Source organism: Ctenopharyngodon idella, chromosome 6 (assembly GCF_019924925.1).
Source record: "Ctenopharyngodon idella isolate HZGC_01 chromosome 6, HZGC01, whole genome shotgun sequence".
Taxonomy (NCBI): domain Eukaryota; kingdom Metazoa; phylum Chordata; class Actinopteri; order Cypriniformes; family Xenocyprididae; genus Ctenopharyngodon; species Ctenopharyngodon idella.
Genome location: NC_067225.1, coordinates 10,048,599 through 10,068,138, shown reverse-complemented (window position 1 = coordinate 10,068,138; position 19,540 = coordinate 10,048,599). Strand labels below are relative to the sequence as shown.

The window sequence follows — 19,540 nt, the reverse complement described above, 5'->3', positions numbered from 1 at the left end:
TCCTACCCAATACCTAAACTTAACAACTACCTTACTGACTATTAATAAGCAGTAAATTAGGAGTTTATTGAGTGAAAAGTCGTAGTTAATAGTGAATACATGTTCCCTATTCTAAAGTGTTACCATGTTTTCTGCTAAAATTAACCTGTGATCTGCAATAATTAAAATGCAAATAATTAGAGATGCACCGATACCGATTATTCAGAGTGATATCTGCCGATACTGATAACTATACCTATAGTTTGGGGGATCTGCCTTTTATATCTTCTTTTAAATTGATGATTACTTCATTATAATTAATAATTAATCATTATATTTTGAAAGAAATGCAAATAAAAACTTTATTTTCTCCATTTCATCTACTTGTTTCAGAGTAACTGGTATCAGTTATAAACATAAACACATTACTCAAATTAATATTAACACACATTCTAAATTCTGAAGATTAAATTAATATTTCTTTACTTTCTGAATGTTATTAGTTCATATAATTTCTATTAATATTGAACATCAAACTGGTTTCTTAGCATTTTCTTTACACGAAGCCCAAATGCAGTGCATTTTTCTGCCCTCTTTTGATTGACAGGATGTATCGGCCCTGACTATCGGCTGTTTTTAAACTAGCTGATAGTGCAAAAATATGCTTTACCGATTATTGGCAGATATATTGGTGCATCTCCATCTCTACAAATAATACACAAAATGTCAGTTATATTTTGTTTTATGTTATATATAATATAGTATATAAACATACACTTTTAAAAAATAAAGGTTTCACCTTTAACCTTTTTGTTTGTGTGTTTGTTCGCCAAAGAAGCTTTCGGCGAGGTTCTTAAAGTTCTTAAAAGAACCGTGTTTTTTTTATTGTGAAGAACATTAAAAAAAAAAAAAAAAAAAAATCTAAAGAACCTTTTTCCACTATATAGAAACTTTTGTGGAATGGAAAGTTTCTAGATGTTAAAGGTTCTTTTTAGTGGAACTAAAACCTTTATTTTTAAGAATGTAGCCAATAGTGAAATGCTTCAAAATACATCGACACTTACACAACTTAGAGCCTTATTTTCTATGTGATAAACAATGCTTTCCTTTCTCTATTAAAAATTAATGTACATAAATAATATTAAATAATGCAATAGGTGAGTCATCTCATTTTCAATGACTTTAGTTCAACAGTTCCACCAGGTCACAGTGGGATACTATCTTCTAATGGACATCACACCAGGTTGGGGACCAGTCCATGATGCAGAAGTAAAGAGGAGAAAGATCAAAGCTGGCAGCTCCTCACGCTACAGAGAACGAGTGGGCAGACCTCCCAACTGCCACTGTCAGAAGCTTTAAGAGTGCTGAAGAAATGTTCCATGAAAGAACGAAAAAACAAGAAATGAATATAATAGATAAGTGCTTAGAGACACTGAACATTACTCAAAAATGTAAATGTAAAAATCAATCAAGTAATAATTAGTCATTTAGCACAGGGGTCTTCAATCTTTTAGATGCCACCGACCCCCAAAATATGATTGTCGTCATGAAAAGGACCCCTATCCTAAAATTTTAAAAGCATCCATTTAGTTTCTTGTGTAAAGGCATGATTTGTAAAAAAAAAAAAAAAAAAAAAAAAAAAATTATATTATAAATATGTCAACATTATTTGGAAAATATTTCGTTAGATGCATTATTTATTTATTTGCTTATTTATTTTCTTATTTTAACAAAATTTTTCTTTTAATGTTTTAAATATCATAGTCACGCAGACCTATATTTATCACCCACCGGTCTGAATTAAAATAGTTTTCTGTGCTAAAAACTTACAACGTATGTGATGGGTAACTTTCTTGAATGACGTTCATTGCATCCAATCGTATGGTCGTATTGCATGGATTGTCAATTACGATTGGACAACACGACAGTGAAGGCGGTGCTTCACAAATACGGAAGCACAAACCGCGATGTTTTGAAACATTTTACCATTTGATAATATTCAAATTAATACGCATTGTGTTCATCGAAATCCCCTTTAAATCAATTGTATTTGTCGTCGAACTGTATAAAAAGCATTTAACATGCATAGTACAAATCGAGTGTAATTAATAATATGAAAAGTGGGATTAAGTAGCGCGCTAACTATTTAGCCAGTTTTCCGTGTTGTCTAGGAAACGGAAACGCGCAAACAAAAGACGCAGGATGTGACTCACGAGCCAACAATTTCAATTTTAGAAACTTTTCTCCTGGCAACCATGGTGCGGTCTGCCAGAAATAAAGATGTCCCGTCTTTAGACATTTATTCTGAAGATGAAGATAATACTGCATTAACAGGAATAAGCAACACTTTGGGGGAAACAAATGAAGCTTCGTATGAGAGCGGCGTGAACCGCAGGGTAACGCCTGGGCGGCTCCCCGTACGGCAGCGGTACTGGAAAGACACACACCTGTGGCCCGCTCGTATATTCTCTGTGCTATGCAGCATAGTCATCGTCTCATTCATCGCTGTGCTGATATCATTCTTATACATCGTATTAAAAGGTATACACTTTCATATCTATTTCTTGGAATCTTTCTCTTGAAGTTCCAGCATGTGCATAAATGGATAATTTGATTAATAATTCTCTGATCTGTAGATTTAAGAGCAGAAAGGATAACCACTGAAGACGGATCAGAAGTGAAACTCCTGGGTAGGTCCAAATTGCACATAGTGTAGCTACATATTAACAAACCGATGTTATCTGCAAGTTGTAAAGCATCGGTAATATACATTTTTTCCTGCAGGTTTTTGGAGTATTTTGGTCCTGTCTTCTGTGGCTGGAGTTTTGTGCTGCAGTTTCTCCTGGACCCTAACCTACTTTGACTCCTTTGAGCCAGGAATGTTCCCTCCAACTCCTCTTTCTTCAGCCAGACTCAAGTGAGCCTGTTTATCATATTATTTGTGCAATTAAATCACCAAAACATATTCTCTAAAGCACAATCATATTACACAATGTGTCAAATTTCTTTATAAATGCTTCAGTTCCCAAAATATGGATTGAAGACCATATCATTTTTTTCATGGTCAAGATATATTATTATATATTACATATCATCTGAAAGCTGAATAAATAAGCTTTCCATTGATGTATGGTTTGTTAGGATAGTATTTGGTCGAGATACAACTATTTGAAAATCTGGAATCTGAGGGTGCAAAAAAAATCAAAATATTGAGAAAATCGCCTTTAAAGTTGTCCAAATGAAGTCCTTAGCAATGCATATCCACTCACAAAAATAAAATTTTGATATATTTACAGTAGGAAATTTACAAAATGTCTTCATGGAACATGATCTTTACATAATATCCTAATGATTTTTGGCATTAAAAAAAAGAAAAATCGATAATTTGGACCCATACAATGTATTGTTGGCTATTGCTACAAAAATACCCATGTGACTTGTGACTGATTTTGTGGTCCAGGGTCACATATATTAAAATAAGACTATGCGGTACATTGTAGGTGCAATTTCCTTGTTTTTCCATTTTTAAATCTAATTATTTTCAATTAATATTAGATGTTATTATTGTTAGACAAGTAGTTTAAATGGTTTTAGATGATAAATCTAAAAAAGATTTAGTAGTTTAAAATAGTTTTACACCACAGGAAACTGCTCAATGATCTTGCTTTAATAGTCTGTGCCACTGTATTGATAAGATGTCCAAAATAAAAAGGCTCTGCCGCAAACCTAAAAATTAAGAAATATCCAAATCTGATGTTTTCTGATATTTCCTGTCAAAGACACCTCCATGTAGTTGATTTTTGATGGCACGATAGATGGCATCTGATGGACCAATAGCAGTCATTAGATATTTGCTTGGTTATCTGTAAAGCTCACTTGAACTTGTTCTATATCATTATGTGATCTTATGGTTTATTCAAAAACAATGTCTGGTTAGTTATTAGCCACTTTTCCACTGTCGGGCCAATGCGAGCCAGGGCTAACAACATGCCGGGCGGGGCCAGTAGCCTCGGACCTCAAGCACCGAGGCCAAAATCAAGTTGCGTTTCCACTGTAACCCTGCAGCGCTACACTAAAACCCGCCCTTAACCAAACCCCACCATTTCACCAGCTGACTGAAGACTAGCTAGATCGCAAAACGAGCACGATGGAAGTGAACGTTTGGTCTTTACTTAAACACTTAAGACTCCAGCATTGATATTTGACCAATGTTTTACAATATAAAGTGTTACAGTGACAGTCATTTATTCATTTGTGTCAGGAGTGCACATCAATCATGCTGACTGATTTACCATTTCACATAAAAAGAGAACATGTACCTATTCAGTTGCACCTGCTTCCATTAATTTTCAATCATAGGAAAGCACAAAACATCTCCATTAAGACGTCACATTTCCTTAGAAAGAGTAAGCATTTCTATTAATTTTCCAAGAAATGATGCGTTCTGAGGAGGTTTGAGCGATCTCTCCTGTCTCACTATACAATTATCCTTTCAGTCAGAGCAACAGAGGGAGCTCACAAGAAGAAAACACGAGTTATGGGTTACACAACTTAACCGAAATGCATGTTATTTATGACATGTATGCGGATGCATTATAGTCCGGTATCAACAAAGGCACAGGGAAGAGACAGATAAAACATGAAACCAAATAAATACACGATTATAATCATATATGATTTGTCTAAATTCTTCAAGCAGTCTCTGGTATTTTCCATAAGCAAATGTGTGTTTATTATCGCAATGGTTAGTATAAGTAGCCTTTAGCATTGCATATAAATGTATTTCTGCCTCATACGGTGATCAGAACCCCCATCGGATTGCAAGGAAGTTATTTCAAACACTCGCTGGTGTCTGAAAGTGAGTTTTGAGCTAAAATTTGTTTTAAATGTCTTAAATGTTGAAGTTAGTTGGTAGCCTGATATAATATCATGGGAAATGAGCAGCGGTGTTGATCTTCTCCTGACTCAGGTAAACTCCGCCTCTATTTATAACCACTCCTCAAGGCCCAGTTGGCCCGCTTTGGACCAAATTATTCGGCGGGCCAAAAAACCCTGGCCATTGGCTCAGAGGAAGCCCCGATGAGGCCCGCTTGCTTTTGGCATGCTTGCTTTTGGCCCGACAGTGGAAACGAGGAAACACATTTCCCTTTTCCAAATGATTAAAGCTGAAATTTTGTAAATGGTGCTAAGTATGTTACTGTTCAAAAGCAGAAGGCTGTAGTTGTTGTGGGGGTCCACACCAATGAAATCAGAAGAAACTTTTTAAAAATGAAAAGTTCATTCAACGAGAGAAACTCAAATTCCAAGAAGTGATCATTTGATCATTTTAGGCTAAAAGTTTAGACTCATGATGATGGTGGTGAGTTAATTTACTGCCGCAGCGCCTGCAAAAGTCATCCTACTGATCCTGTGAGCAGTATTCATTTATTTCACAGCCTGATGTCTGATTGTCTCTACAAGTGGCTGTTTTTTCATGGCTGGTCCTGTTCAGTAGTGTAGAGTAGAAGAGTTATAAGAACATGTTATCAAGGCTGTTCCTCTGGTCTGAGGTTATTCACCCATTTTTCCTATTTTGTTTTTAGCTGTCAGTGCCTTAGAAGCTTGTCAGCTGGTAAAATTGAAAATTGTTCCTATCACTTTGTGCTGGTTCGACTCGCCCGGGTGAGAGCACAGACTCGGAGGAGAACAGAAAAGCAATTTTCCTGTAATTGCTTTTCATCTTCAGACCTGAATACTTGCACCAAGCGGAACATTCAAAAACTGTCCCAGAATTGGTCTGCAGGGATTTCATGTGGCTCCAAGCCCCATCAAATATGTCTAAATGTCCTTTACCCCAACTTCTAATGCTCTTGGAGAAGAGAGGGGAGAGGGGAGTTTGACTGAACTTTTTAGTATTGCTCTTTCCGAAGTCATTGACATTTACTTAGCCGGCTTTCTGAAGCGGTCAAAAATTTATATTATTCTTAAAGGGTTATTTCACCCAAAAATCTATTGAAAGTCCATACAACTAAAACCTTGACACTTCAAAAAGCTCATAAAGAGAGAGAGAAAAAAAATCATATTAATCAAGTTTCATCCGAATCTTCTGAAGAGACACAATTGCTGATTTAATTTTGGATTTTATTTACATATAGGATGAAGTCCAAATGGTGTTTTTGCACCTGGGAAGGGGACGCCATTTGTAGGGGCTTTCCAAACGAAAGTGAACAACTGAATCCCTTCACGAAGTCCATTAGTGAAGGGATCATGCGATGGTAAAGACTTTATATAGAAAGATGCTGCACTCGTATTATTATGAATGGGAGAAAGTGCGACACACAATATGGCGTAATAAGTTCCGCCTTCTAAATATGAGCCAATCGGCGTTTGGTAAAGTTGTCGCATCACTGCAGCTGCCGTTAGAAGCTCCGGTTCCTGTAGAAACAGTCAGACGCGCATCCTATAGAGATGCTCACTTGGGACTGCGCATTAGCTTGATCCAGCCTGAAAAATTTTGTTTTTTGTCATGATTCGAGTGTTTAGAAACAAAATTTATGAGACAGTTAATTTAATTGGTGATTTCAAATATGAAATTTAATCAAATACTTTGTGAACAGCTTTGGAGAATTTGATGTTTCCCCATTCAAAGAGATAAGAGCTGCACTTGCATGCCCAAGAGGCGTTTCAAAGATGGCCACCGAGTGAAATGACTTGTCTTAAAGGGACTTTGGTGATGGACACTTCAAGGAAGTAATTTAATTGTTTATGGTCATGTGACCCAGGGTGGCGAATCCTCACGATTCATCTTAAATCTAGATATGACGGGAGAGTTGGAGTTAATGTATAAACAGAATAATTCTAGTTTTGTTTTGTTGCGATACATTACACACATCTTCGTCATGCATTTCATATTAAGTTTTAAAAAAAAGTTTTATAGGCAAGAAATGTGTTTAATGCTTTATGTTTAATGCTTAAGAACAAACACACACACACACACACATATAAAGCATATTTTAAAAACTTCATTGTAAATGTAAATTTATTTGTAAATGTCATATTAACAGCATTATGAAGAATTCCTTTTGTCGTGCTAACATTCCATGTGAAGCTAATGAGGAAGTTACGTGGTCTTTCATCGCTCCCCTTCCAAGCGGCTTCATTATGACACCCTGCTCCCTCCAAAGTCCCCACTTCAAGGGCTCTTCAGAGTGAACATTCACCACACCCAGACATAGAGCACAACAAATGGTAAACAAAGCTCAACCGCAGTTGTTAGTCACGCGAGAACCAATGAGTTTTTTTCTCCCATGTCAACCAAGCACGTTTGAGCCTCTGCAAGAACCAATGAGATTTGTTCTTGCTTGTCAAGCAAGTACAGTTAGCTTCCTAAGTGTCTCTACAGAAGACTTGGATTAAACCATTCAATCTATATGAATTTCTTTTACAAACTCTTTTAACTTTTTGAAGCATCAAAGTTTTGGAGTTTTCAAAAGCATCAAAGTTCTCAGTGGAGGGACTGAAACCTCTCAGGTTTCATTAAAAATATCTTCATTTGTGTTTCAAAGATAAATGAAAGTCTAATAGATTTGGAACAAAATGAGGGTGAGTAAATAATGACAGAATTTTCAATTTTGGGTGAACTAACCCAACTCCAATCCTCTGTTTTGTACAGTAGATTAATTCAGTTTCCTAGTAATGGTAAGGCAGACTTTCGTGACTGTGTCCCCTTTTGTTACTTCTATCTGAGCTGTTAACAGGAAATGTTAACCACAGAAAGAATCCCACAACCAACTCAGCAAGACCTACATATCAGAGCACCAAAGCGAGCTTTCTCACTCCATCAAGGTTTATGGAACTTTTTGTTCCCAGTATGGACACATCAAATCTGAATTTTTCTCAATACATCTACATCTTGTTTGAATATCCACTTCGAAATGCATTAGCATTTTTTTTATTATTATTTAGAGAAAACAGTATAGAATTTTAATTTAGACCATTTATTAGTTATCTTCCCTTAACATGAAAATAATGATCAGCTTTTAATTTTGATGCATGCCTAGATAGGATGTTATTTTCCTGTTTCTCTAGAGTAATTAGTTACAAGGCAATTATGGCTCTGGAACTGAGTGTGCTTGAGAAAAGAAATAACATCATGCAGTTTGTGTACTGCCAAGGTTGCATACACCAGTCAAGCAGCTGCATTTGAGATGAATGAGAATGGACAGCACTCTCTAGATATTTTAGACCTTTTTAGAGTTAACAGATCTATCTTCTTTTTTTCTTTTTTTTCAAAGAAACAGAAGATGCACATTTCAGTGATACAATGTAATTTGGCCCTAATGAACAGGGAATCTTGCATTAAATTACAAAATTTCTTTTAATGTCTTTAAGCCCCAGAGAGCAGTCACAGGCGACAGGGTCAAGAAAAAAAACTCCATTAGTGGTGAGGTGTTGGAGAAAAGCCTGGAAAGGAACCAGGCTCATTTTCGTGGCCGAAACAGTCAATTCAATAGGTTTCCGTGATCGGAAAACTCGGAAATATATTTCCGCATAATTGGTTCAAGTTGATCACATGAATTCGCCAAGTTTAACAACACAATGCTGTGATTCATACATTGCTACACCATTGACAATATACAGTGGACCTTCGCCAAAGTTTTAGTAATGTGACCACCCCTTAAAAGGCACAATATGTTTTTTTTTTTTTTTTTTATTAAAATATCAAAAAATGTTATATATTTTGGTGACTTGTGTACTTATATCATCCTAAATGTTTCCAACAATGTTTAAATCCAGAGAAATCAGCAAATTTAACCAGTTAACCACCTGTTAACGATGTCATAGTTGCATCGCCCTCGATTTCCGGGTTTACTTTCATAGAAACCATTGAAACGCCAAAGACGTTTGAATATATTATGTGTTTTTTTAGACAGGGTTAGCAACTGTTTGGATACCTTTATCGACAGAAAACTTATTATTGTATATCTCAACACAGTTAGTCTTATTGTTTGAATTTCTTGTATTCTTGGTTTACCACGAGTAACATATTTGTACCGTGCCTCAGAGGCAACGCTATTTTGTCAAGTGACTAAAATAGCATAATCAGAGAAAGCTTTATTTGCCTTCGAAGAAACAAAAAGCATGTACACTCTTTAAAGTATTCTTATAATATGGTTCATATCTCCCCCTAGCAGTTGAAATTTGTATTGTAAGTGTATTGTTTGTGTTGATTTTTGATCAATAAAAAATAGCTTTTTTGTACTAAAAAAGCATTTTTTCCACCATAGAATATATTTTAAAATTAATTGCATGCCATTTAGCAACACAAGTCGGCCATTTCATTAGAATGAAATAAAATAATGTGAATTTAAGGGATCAAATGTAATTGTAACAAAGTTCAAGTTCAGGAAAGAAGGTGGCAGACATTGAACACAACTTTAATCATAAAATAAACAAACAATAGGAGCAGCAGCGGATGACTGCAGCATATAAGCATTATGAAAACAGCAACGTAAAAAATGCTTCACACCACAGTACTGTTAATAAAACTTTAATACATTAGCTCATCCAAGAACACCAAATCCCATCAGATCGCTTTCCATCGGCTGTGGAGGTGAAGATTACAACTCCCATGATTCCACACTCACTCATGGCATCATCAATCTACACCTTTGTTGTTGTTTTGAATAACCGTCCTCTAGCGGCAAAACTTATGTAGTGTTTTTATGATAGTATAAGTCATGTTTTCAGTTAGACAGCCAAAATTATGTTATCATTCAATGCATTATTAAGGCAATAAATATATTATGTAATCGTAGTGATTGCAATGTAAGAACAATATAATGTCAGTCTTTTAAGTCCATCCATTGTTGGCGTCATCTGTAATCTTAGCAAATGTGGCTGGGTGCACACTGGATCTGGTGAAACCCCAGAAACTCTTTTATCTCTATGATTAGTAAACCAAATGACACTGAGGTAAAATAATGAGCGTAGGTGTAGGAAGATATAGAGCATTAGTCATACTTCCTCAGTGGTTTACCCATGAATAAATAAGGAAGTGTTTAGAGGGTTTGAGGAATTGCCGTTAACCCATCAGACTGTGAATTCGGTTTTATTTCCAGTGACCTTAGTACTTCTGACATTTATTACCGGGAGCTTTGTGTACACAAGGTACGAGGAGGAGGCACATGTGTACAGTGGGAATGCCGTGACAAACTGTTGCTGTTTGCACATTTAATATACTTCGAAATCACCTCAATTTGGATTTAATGATCCAGTCATTAGAAGACCTAAGCTTTGAAAGTCTTCAGAGGACACTCAAATGATAACATCATATATTGAATATTGAATAGTGACCAAAAACTTAACTTAAAATGATGCAACCTATCATATTATGGAACAAAGTTTGTAGCACAGCTCTTTGAAGTTGTTTTTCAACTATAATTAATTCATGCTGGATGGCACCCCTGAGCTTCTCATTCATTTGAGATGATGAAAAGACAGGGATCCCCATTTGAAGCCAGCTGAAACGTGTCTCCTCTGCTAACTTTGAGTTTGCACTTGAGTTTAAGGCTGTGCTCCAATTTATGAATCTATAAGCCAGTTTCTGATTGGCTGTTTGGGAGGAACGTTATTGATTGTGTCTGGAGGCTTGGCGATAAAACCCAGGGTCACTCCATCGCCGAGTGAGTTGGTTATCTAATCACGCAGCGGTGCTCTCACGATGTCTGTCCTAAACCCAACTTACACAGCCGGCTCAGAACGCAAACAGGCTATCGACCAGCTAGCAGCCGGATGGGGTGGTATTGACTGACCCCCACAGAACTGTGACTGGGTCTGCTTGTTCCTTCACGCTTGCATAGCTCCAGTTCACCACCACAAAACAGCAGTGGTAGACACACAACCTGTCCCATTGGCATTCTCCATGTCTGTTTTCACTGTGTGTCGCAGCACTGCTCTAGCAATTAGCCTCTTGCATTATCCTCAAATGACTTGGATGATAGCAGAAGCTTTCCTCCGTTGTTTCCAGATATGCACACACATATTAGTATAATGCTCTCATCACTTTGTTTCCATAGAAACGCAACCTTTCAATCATTGGGTGCATATGGTCACAGTCAGTTGTTTGTGGCTCTGTCTTCAGCAGATAAGCTTTACATTATCTGCTTCCGTTGTAGGCGAGGTTCAGGGAGTTCACGCCACAACAATTGATTTGGTGAATTAACTGGCTAATAGAAATTAGTTTAGTCTCTTTCGGTGCTTTGGATTTTTAGTCGTGATTAGATCTCACATCCGTAAATTATCTGAATGGATGGCCTTAATTATTGTCTGTCCTAAACTGTTTTTCCCATTGATATGTTGGGAAATGTCTGGCTCCCTAATGTTCCATGTCAAGGCTGCTGTCTGTCTAAAGTGTGTCATTAAGTCTGTTGTGTTTTTAGGATAGATGAACCTTAATGTTTCCTGACTAGATTTAACAGGCACAAGCTGATACAGCCCTGTCTGAGCATGTGATATGCCTGGTTGAGACTTATCTGTTGTGATGAAAATCAACATGTCATGGTCATTTAGTCCAGCGGATGTGATTTAGAAATAACCAAGGAGTGAAAACCCACATACATGGGTGTATATACACACCGATCAGGCATAACATTATGAGCACTGACAGGTGAAGTGAATAACACTGATTATCTCTTCATCACGGCACCTGTTAGTGGGTGGATATATTAGGCAGCAAGTGAACATTTTGTCCTCAAAAGTTGATGTGTCAGAAGCAGGAAAAATGGGAAAGCGTAAGAATTTGAGCGAGTTTGACAAGGACCAAATTGTGATGGCTAGACGACTGGGTCAGAGCATCTCCAAAACTGCAGCTCTTGTGGGGTGTTCCCGGTCTGCAGTGATCAAAAGTGCTCCAAGGAAGGAACGGTGGTGAACCGGCGACAGGGTCATGGGCGGCCGAGGCTCATTGATGCACGTGGGGAGCGAAGGCTGGCCCGTGTGGTCCGATCCAACAGACGAGCTACTGTAGCTCAAATTGCTCAAGAAGTTAATGCTGGTTCTGATAGAAAGGTGTCAGAATACACAGTGCATCACAGTTTGTTGCGTATGAACCAGTCAGGGTGCCCATGCTGACCCCTGTCCACTGCCGAAAGTGCCAACAGTGGGCACGTGAGCATCAACTGGACCACGGAGCAATGGAAGAAGGTGGCCTGGTCTACTAGCTACATGTGCCAAGTTCTCAGATATGTACACTTTCTATTCATGTTGGTGTCATATTTTGGAAAAAACTTTTGTCATTTTCAAGAAAACTTTCAGTTTAATGGAATAAAAATGTCATGTGGTGTGACCAAGTAGAAAGTAACATTCCTTCCTTTTTAAAATACATTCAAGGAGTTTTTTTAAACAAATATCATGAATTTAATCATAAAAATTATTACATTGTTGTGGACATGTATTTTTACAGCCTGAATTAACCTTGCCTCGTCATAAAAGACTTATTGAGCTTGACACAAGAGTCTGCATGGGTAATACTAATACTACTACAACTATTACTAGTGATAATAATAATAATAATTCCATATTAACTTTATGATTATTATGATATCAGGACAGTTGCCCTCCAACCCCACCCCAAAAAATATCTAATTGCATTTTTGAATTGCAGTTTTATTGTATTCTTGAACAGTAACAAAAAAATGAACGTCATGTCATTGACCAGTTTGATGCAGATTTGCACTTCTGGACCTGCTACTCTAAAACATGTTCAAATCAGCCATTAAAGAGAACTCACGGGAGTGGTTAACATGGGACATCTGAATGCCTCATAATGGGATTTTTATGGGCCTCTGCACTTACTAGAGTAATGGCCAGCTGTTATGATCAATACCCTTGTCCATACTCCATACGTGGTCCTCAGGTTTGTTTGTTCCGTGTGCTTTTAAACTTCCTGCATTAGAGACACACTCCTCTAGAGAGTAGGTAGTACATCATGTAGCTAAACAATTAATCAGATAAATAATTTAGATTATGATTACAGCTCTTACGATTAGAAGTTGTTGATTTAGGTCTACTTCTGTTGCGTCAGAGATTTCTACTTTTGTGTTTTACTTACATTAAGAAACAATAATTAGGTACAATGTACTTACTGTGTTCAAGTTGTATTGCAAAACACTATTGCTGCTATTGAGGTGGATACAGGTAAGGTTAGGGACTGGTTTGGTGGTATGGTTAGGTTTAGGGTGGGGGAAAGTTCAAGACTTATAGATTTAATTACAGCTGTAATTACATGCAGGTATTTTTAAATGCTGATACATAGTAGTTAAAGACACTTGCTTATTTGCAACAGCTGAGTATTTTTCTCAAAATATATGTGAATCGTTACAAGAATGCAAGAGGTTATTTTGGATTCGCAACAAACCATTAACATTAAGCGCTCAGTGAAGAGCATCAAAGATGTCCATTTACAACATGTTTTTGAAGTGTTGATCATTGTAGCCATTCACAGACATATCTGTTGAGCGCGTGAACACAATGGCCAATCAGAGGTGTTTAAAGGGTTAGTTCACCCAAAAATTAAAAAATTCTGTCATTAATTACTCACCCTCATGTCGTTCCACACCTGTAAGACCTTCGTTCATCTTCAGAGCACAAATTAAGATATTTTTGATAAAATCCGATGGCTCAGTGAGACCTCCATTGACAGCAAGATAATTAACACTTTCAGATGTCCAGAAAGCTACTGAAGACATATTTAAAACAGTTCATGTGACTACAGTGGTTCAACCTTAATGTTATGAAGCAACGAGAAAACTTTTTGTGCGCCAAAAAAACTAAATAACGATTTTATTCATTTTACGAAGCTTTATGAATCTTTTGTTTTGAATCATTGGTTCGTAGCGTGTATCAAATGTCACGTGATTTCAGTAAACGAGGCTTCGTTACTTCGTAAGTGTTTCGAAACGTTTCGAAATTTCAGTGGTTTACATGACTTTGGCAGGTTGATACGCGCTCCGAACCACTGATTCAAAAACAAAAGATTCATAAAGCTTCGAAGCTTCATGAAGCAGTGTTTTGAAATCGCCCATCACTAGATATTGTTGAATAAAATCGTTATTTAGCTTTTTTTGGTGCACAAAAAGTATTCTCGTCGCTTCATATCATTGAGGTTGAACCACTGTAGTCACATGAACTGTTTTAAATACGTCTTTAGTACCTTTCTGGGCATCTGAAAGTGTTAATTATCTTGCTGTCAATGCAGGCCTCACTGAGCCATCGGATTTTATCAAAAATATCTTAATTTGTGTTCCGAAGATGAACGAAGGTCTTACGGGTGTGGAACGACATGAGGGTGAGTAATTAATGACTGAATTTTCATTTTTGAGTGAACTAACCCTTTAAGAATCCGCTCAAAATGCTAGGGAGAAATGCTGGTATCGTCACATTTTTAAAATTTCAGTACCGAAGGACAATAATCAACAATTATGATTTTTGTTGTAGTCACGCTGTGGACTAATGCCATTTGGATGTTTTGTGTTTTGTTTTTGCAGAAGAATGACCGGACACTCTTTCCACATGGGCTACAGTATGGCAATACTCAATGGAATAGTGGCTGCTCTCACTTTTATGTGGTATCTCAACTGATGCTCCTCAACTACCGGCCATCTGCGGAGACCTCGACTGTCATTTAACTCGCAATTATCAGGAGGCAATTCCAAGTTTAATGGCAGGAGGAACGGTCAAATAATGTTACTAATATTACTACAGATAAAAATTGAAAAAAAATGAACAAAAACAAAAAATTGAATACTAGTCTAAAACTTTATTACATTTAAATTTCTCAGTTGTTAAGACACTGAATAAAACAGTAAGTACATAGACTAAAAAAAGATGGACAACGTGTCTCCACTTCCTTCCACTGTAGAAAAATGAAGCCAAAATGTCCCGTTGATATCTTGTGCCGATTACATCATTCGGAGCCTAAAGGGATCCTGAGGTGGAGCTGCGGTATCAAGGTCCCGCTCACACTTCAGCAGACTCAATCACAGATTCGCAAGCACAGCTGTCAATCATGACGTCACATCCCATTTTTATAGCATCAAATAACTAACTAAAACCAAACTGATTGGAAAAACAAAACTTGAACATACATCTGCATGATAAGAACTACCTAAAATGACAGAAACCATCTTCGGAAAACATGTTTTTGTTGGTTCTCTTATGTCCTATTCGATTACATAGAGAGGGTGGGGTTTATGACCTATACTGCAGCCAGCCACCAGGGGGTGATCAAAATGTTTTGGCTTCACTTTTCAGGATGTGTGCGGCACACTTGGTAAAGTCCAATGTTTTTTTTTTTGTTTTTTTTTAGAGGATTTCTCATATTTTCATATGCTAATTTGATAAATTCAATAAACGCACAATGACTTTTTCTTAATGGACTACATTTCAGTAAAATAACATTAGGGATGTCAGGGTCTCTTTGTTTCCCAGTTATTTTGTCTGATAAAAGGCTTTTATTACAGAATCGTGTTGCAGCAGCTTTTTACCATTACAATAGCAGTGCATTAAATCTGCTTTTTGCCCTTTTGATGTCATTCATTCAGTGGGACAACACATACAGTAAATGCCATTTAAGACTTTCTAAATAAATTGGATGTGCCTTGTAGGACCTCCTCTTAGCAAAGACTAGAGTCCCTTTGCAGTTATGCTTTATTAAAGCTGGAAGTTGCTGCTCTATTGAGCGTTTTAATGGGGGAAATCATTAATACAATAGCTGTTTTGTGGTTGATGGAGAGTGACCGTGTTAAAGCTTTGTTGAGAGCCTGGGAGAAGGTCAGAGAGTGTACAAGTGTGGATTTAATTTATGACTTTAATTATTTGATGCGGACTCTGCCAGGCTATGATTACTTTTTTCTTCTTCATTAGATTAGCAGGCCCTGTAGCGACTCATTTCAGCTATGAACTGGTCTGTCTCGTTTATATATGGAGTATTAATGTATTGCCGCCTCTGTGAGTGTATGTGGCTCCTATAATTTGTTTTCCTTTACAAGACATTTCCATCTTCATTTTATCACATTTAAATAGACATTAAAGGGTTAGTTCACCCAAAAATTAAAATTCTATTTTCATTTACTCACACTCATGTCGTTCTAAACCCATAAAGGCCCGTTCACACCAAGAACGATATTATGACGTTAACTATATTTGATAACGGTCTGTTTATTCTAAGCTCACGCGCTGCGGTTTCAAAGTGTGAACAACATGTTTTTTCTGTTCTTGTTGCATTTACACTGCTTTAACCAGCAGATGTCCTCAGCATGCTGTTTCGAGTGAATAGCTAGTGTAATCGATCTAATCTAACAGTCAATTGAGCTGACGAAGTCAATATAGTGGAATAAAAACAACACCTAGTCTTTTTCACCGCAACTTCAAAGGAAGATAGACAATGTTGTCGAAACTAGCGCTGGATACCTGAGGTCATTTTATGTTACACTGTTTAAAGAAAATGGCTAGCATTTTCTTTAAAGTATCCTTGAAAAGGGGGTTTGGCTTGTCAAACATTGGTGGCTTTTTCTGAACCTTGGTGATTAACTTCTCCGCAATGACGTCTGCCATTTTAAATGCGCGAAGCACTTAAATTAGAACGGATTCTGATTGACTGTCAGTGTTTTATTGTTCAACAGCTGGAAAAAGTGATCGTTCTGAAAGTGATCCCAATGATATTGTTTCTCTATATCGTTATCGTTATAGCTGTGGTGTGGACAGTGCTATTCTTTTATATTTAGAACGATTTTTAGAACTATATCTTTATCGTTAAGACTTTCGTTTATCTTTGAAACACAAATGAAGATATTTTAATGAAATCTGAGAGATTTCTGTCCCTCCACAGACAGTCCACACAACTTTCATTATATAAAGTGATTGAGTCTCTTCAGAAAATTTGGACTTTGGATTCATATGGATTCGTTTTTTGATCTCTTTATGAACTTTTTGAAGTGACAAAGTGGTAGTTGCATCATGGACTGTCAATGGAGAGACCGATATCTTTTACATTTCATTTAAAATATCTTCATTTGTGTATCAAAGATTAATGAAAGTCTTAAGGTTTTGGAAAGACATGAGGGTGAGTAATAATGACAATTTTTTCATTTTTGGGTGAACTAACCCTTTAATTCTTGTTTGTTGAGATTTTTAGCATTTCCAGAAGTAGTTTATCCATCTCAGAACCTGTTGCACCTACATTAGTCAGGTATTTTAAGGTAAAAGAAAGATGATTGTATGCGTGCGTGAGCACACTCTCCATGTTTTTGTTGTTTAGCCTTACAAAACCCATTCTTGCTTGACTTAGTGATAAAGTGTCTCTTTTAATGCTGATTCTGTTGAGGTGAAGGTCTGTCTAAAGTAAACCATCCCACTCACCTTCAGTCGTGCAGCGCAGCTGTCACAGACAATATCCCATCCTGAAACCACCTGACTTGGACGTTGACTGATTTGCTTACTTGTTTTCCTGCCATTTAAATAATCAGGGATGTAAAAACAACACTGGAATATTCATTGCTTACCCAAGAAGTGGGATATTGTGTCAAATAACGCTAGCAGAATGAATATTGTAAGAATTTATTTATGCAAAAAGCAATAAATTTGCAGTTTAAATAAAAAATGGTTCTTTTTTTCTGCTTTGTTTTTCTTTTTTCACACTAGCACTATGTGTGCTTGCCTAAATGGGGGAAAAAGCCTCCAAATAAAATCATAATGTGCTGCAATTCACAAAGACATAAAAACTAATAGAAACGTCTGTTTTGCAGTTTGTGGGTGAGCGTTTATAAAGATCTCAGTTAAGGCCTTAGGGCGCAGCGGTTCAGAGTGCAGACGTGAATGTGAGTGGCAGTCGATATGAAAGCGTTCGCTATGATGCCTTTTCACTTGTCACCCTCAAGGCTAGTTTTCACGAAAGGGCAGCGAGACATGTAATCATTCTACAGAATAAAAAATTACACCCACGGCTCACTGTGTGTCTAACAAAATTGACTCCTAATCTGTCTGATACTTGTACGAGGACAAAAGAAAGAAGAAAAAACATCTGCAAATACACAATACAAACTAATAACAGTGCTGCAGTTCAAAAAGGTAATGAAGTTCCAGCCCTGGGCTTAAACTCATGGTATAGCATGCCATCACAACCATATCGGTGATTGATGATTATTATTGATATGCTTATGTAGAATGATGAGTTAGCCTGCAAGACTGTGTTGACAAATGTTTGAACACTTCAGGGTTATTATCGTTAACTAAAACTCATTGAAATAAAATAAAATATAAATATTAGTTGAAAAACTTAAACTAAAGAAATATTAGTATTAGTTAATAATTATAGTTGATAATATTAAACTGAATAAAACTATTAACTGAAATAAAAATATAATCGTCAACAAACTTATTGAAATAAAGGTAAAATAAAATATAAATATTAGTTGAAAAACAAACTAAAGAAACATTAGAAATATTAGTATTAGTAGTCACTTTAAGACAAGTCATGTCACTCGGCGGCCATCTTTGAAACACCTCTCAGGCATTCAAGTGCAGCTCCTGTCTCTCTGAATGGGGAAACATCAAATTCTCTAAAGCTGTTTGTCAAGCTTTCGATTAAATTTCATATTTGAAATCACCAGTGAAATCTGACAACAACTGTCTCATAAATGTTGTTTCTAAACGCTCGAATCATGACAAAAAAACTCTGTATTTTTCAGGTTGGATCAAGCGCGTCTGATTGTTTCTATAGGAACCGGAGCTTCTAACGGCCGCTGCAGTGACGCGATGACTTTACCAATCGGCGATTGGCTCTTATTTAGAAGGCGGGACTTATTCCGCCATATTGCGCGCTGCGCTTTCTCCCATTCAAAACAATACTAGTGACGCGTCTTGTGTTATTAAATAGTCTTTGGTATTAGTTAATAATAATAGTTAATAATATTAGTAAACTGAATAAGTTGAAGTTCTAAAATTATTAACCGAAATAAAAACTAAAACTGAAATAAAAATAACTTTTAACCTAAATTGCTATATTTAAAAATAAAAACTAAAAAAAATGACAAAAGCACATAACGAAATTACTTAAAATGCATGAAAACTAAAAACTAATAGCTTTTATAATTAAAACTATAATAAAACTGAAATAACACTGCTTTTATTTAATGACCCCTCAATAACAGCTTTTAAAAAAATAGTAATAGTATTTTCTACTTATAAAAAGGACAGGAAAAGAAGATAAGTGAATAAAAAAAAAGACTTTTGGCTGAAAAATGTACTCTTTTGCTGGTAGTATTGTGTCATGTCGACAACACCGCATGAGCCGAACATTTTAATATCAGTCAGTTTGGCTTGCTTTGTATAAGGTGACAAATCCATGGAACAAATTAAACCAGCAGATGCTCTTGCAAGTTTTAGTCTGCAAATCCATCAAGGCAGTTAATGGGCCAGCTCAGTGTTTGGCCTTTTCCCCCTCGCTTAGTGCTTTCCATCTGTCTTTCTTTACCCACTGATCTGGTGATGGCATTAGACCTGACTTCTTTAATGCAATCATCTC

General features: G+C 36.6%; 1 protein-coding gene across 1 annotated transcript; it reads left to right on the top strand.

The window, feature by feature from the left end:
• Positions 1-1,995: 1,995 nt before the first annotated feature.
• On the top strand, positions 1,996-17,629 carry arl6ip6 (ADP-ribosylation factor-like 6 interacting protein 6). Its single transcript, XM_051897490.1, has 4 exons — positions 1,996-2,520; positions 2,616-2,669; positions 2,764-2,896; positions 14,505-17,629. Exons 1-4 carry the CDS (start codon positions 2,235-2,237, stop codon positions 14,596-14,598), a joined length of 567 nt encoding a protein of 188 aa, XP_051753450.1. The 5' UTR covers positions 1,996-2,234; the 3' UTR covers positions 14,599-17,629.
• Positions 17,630-19,540: the final 1,911 nt, after the last annotated feature.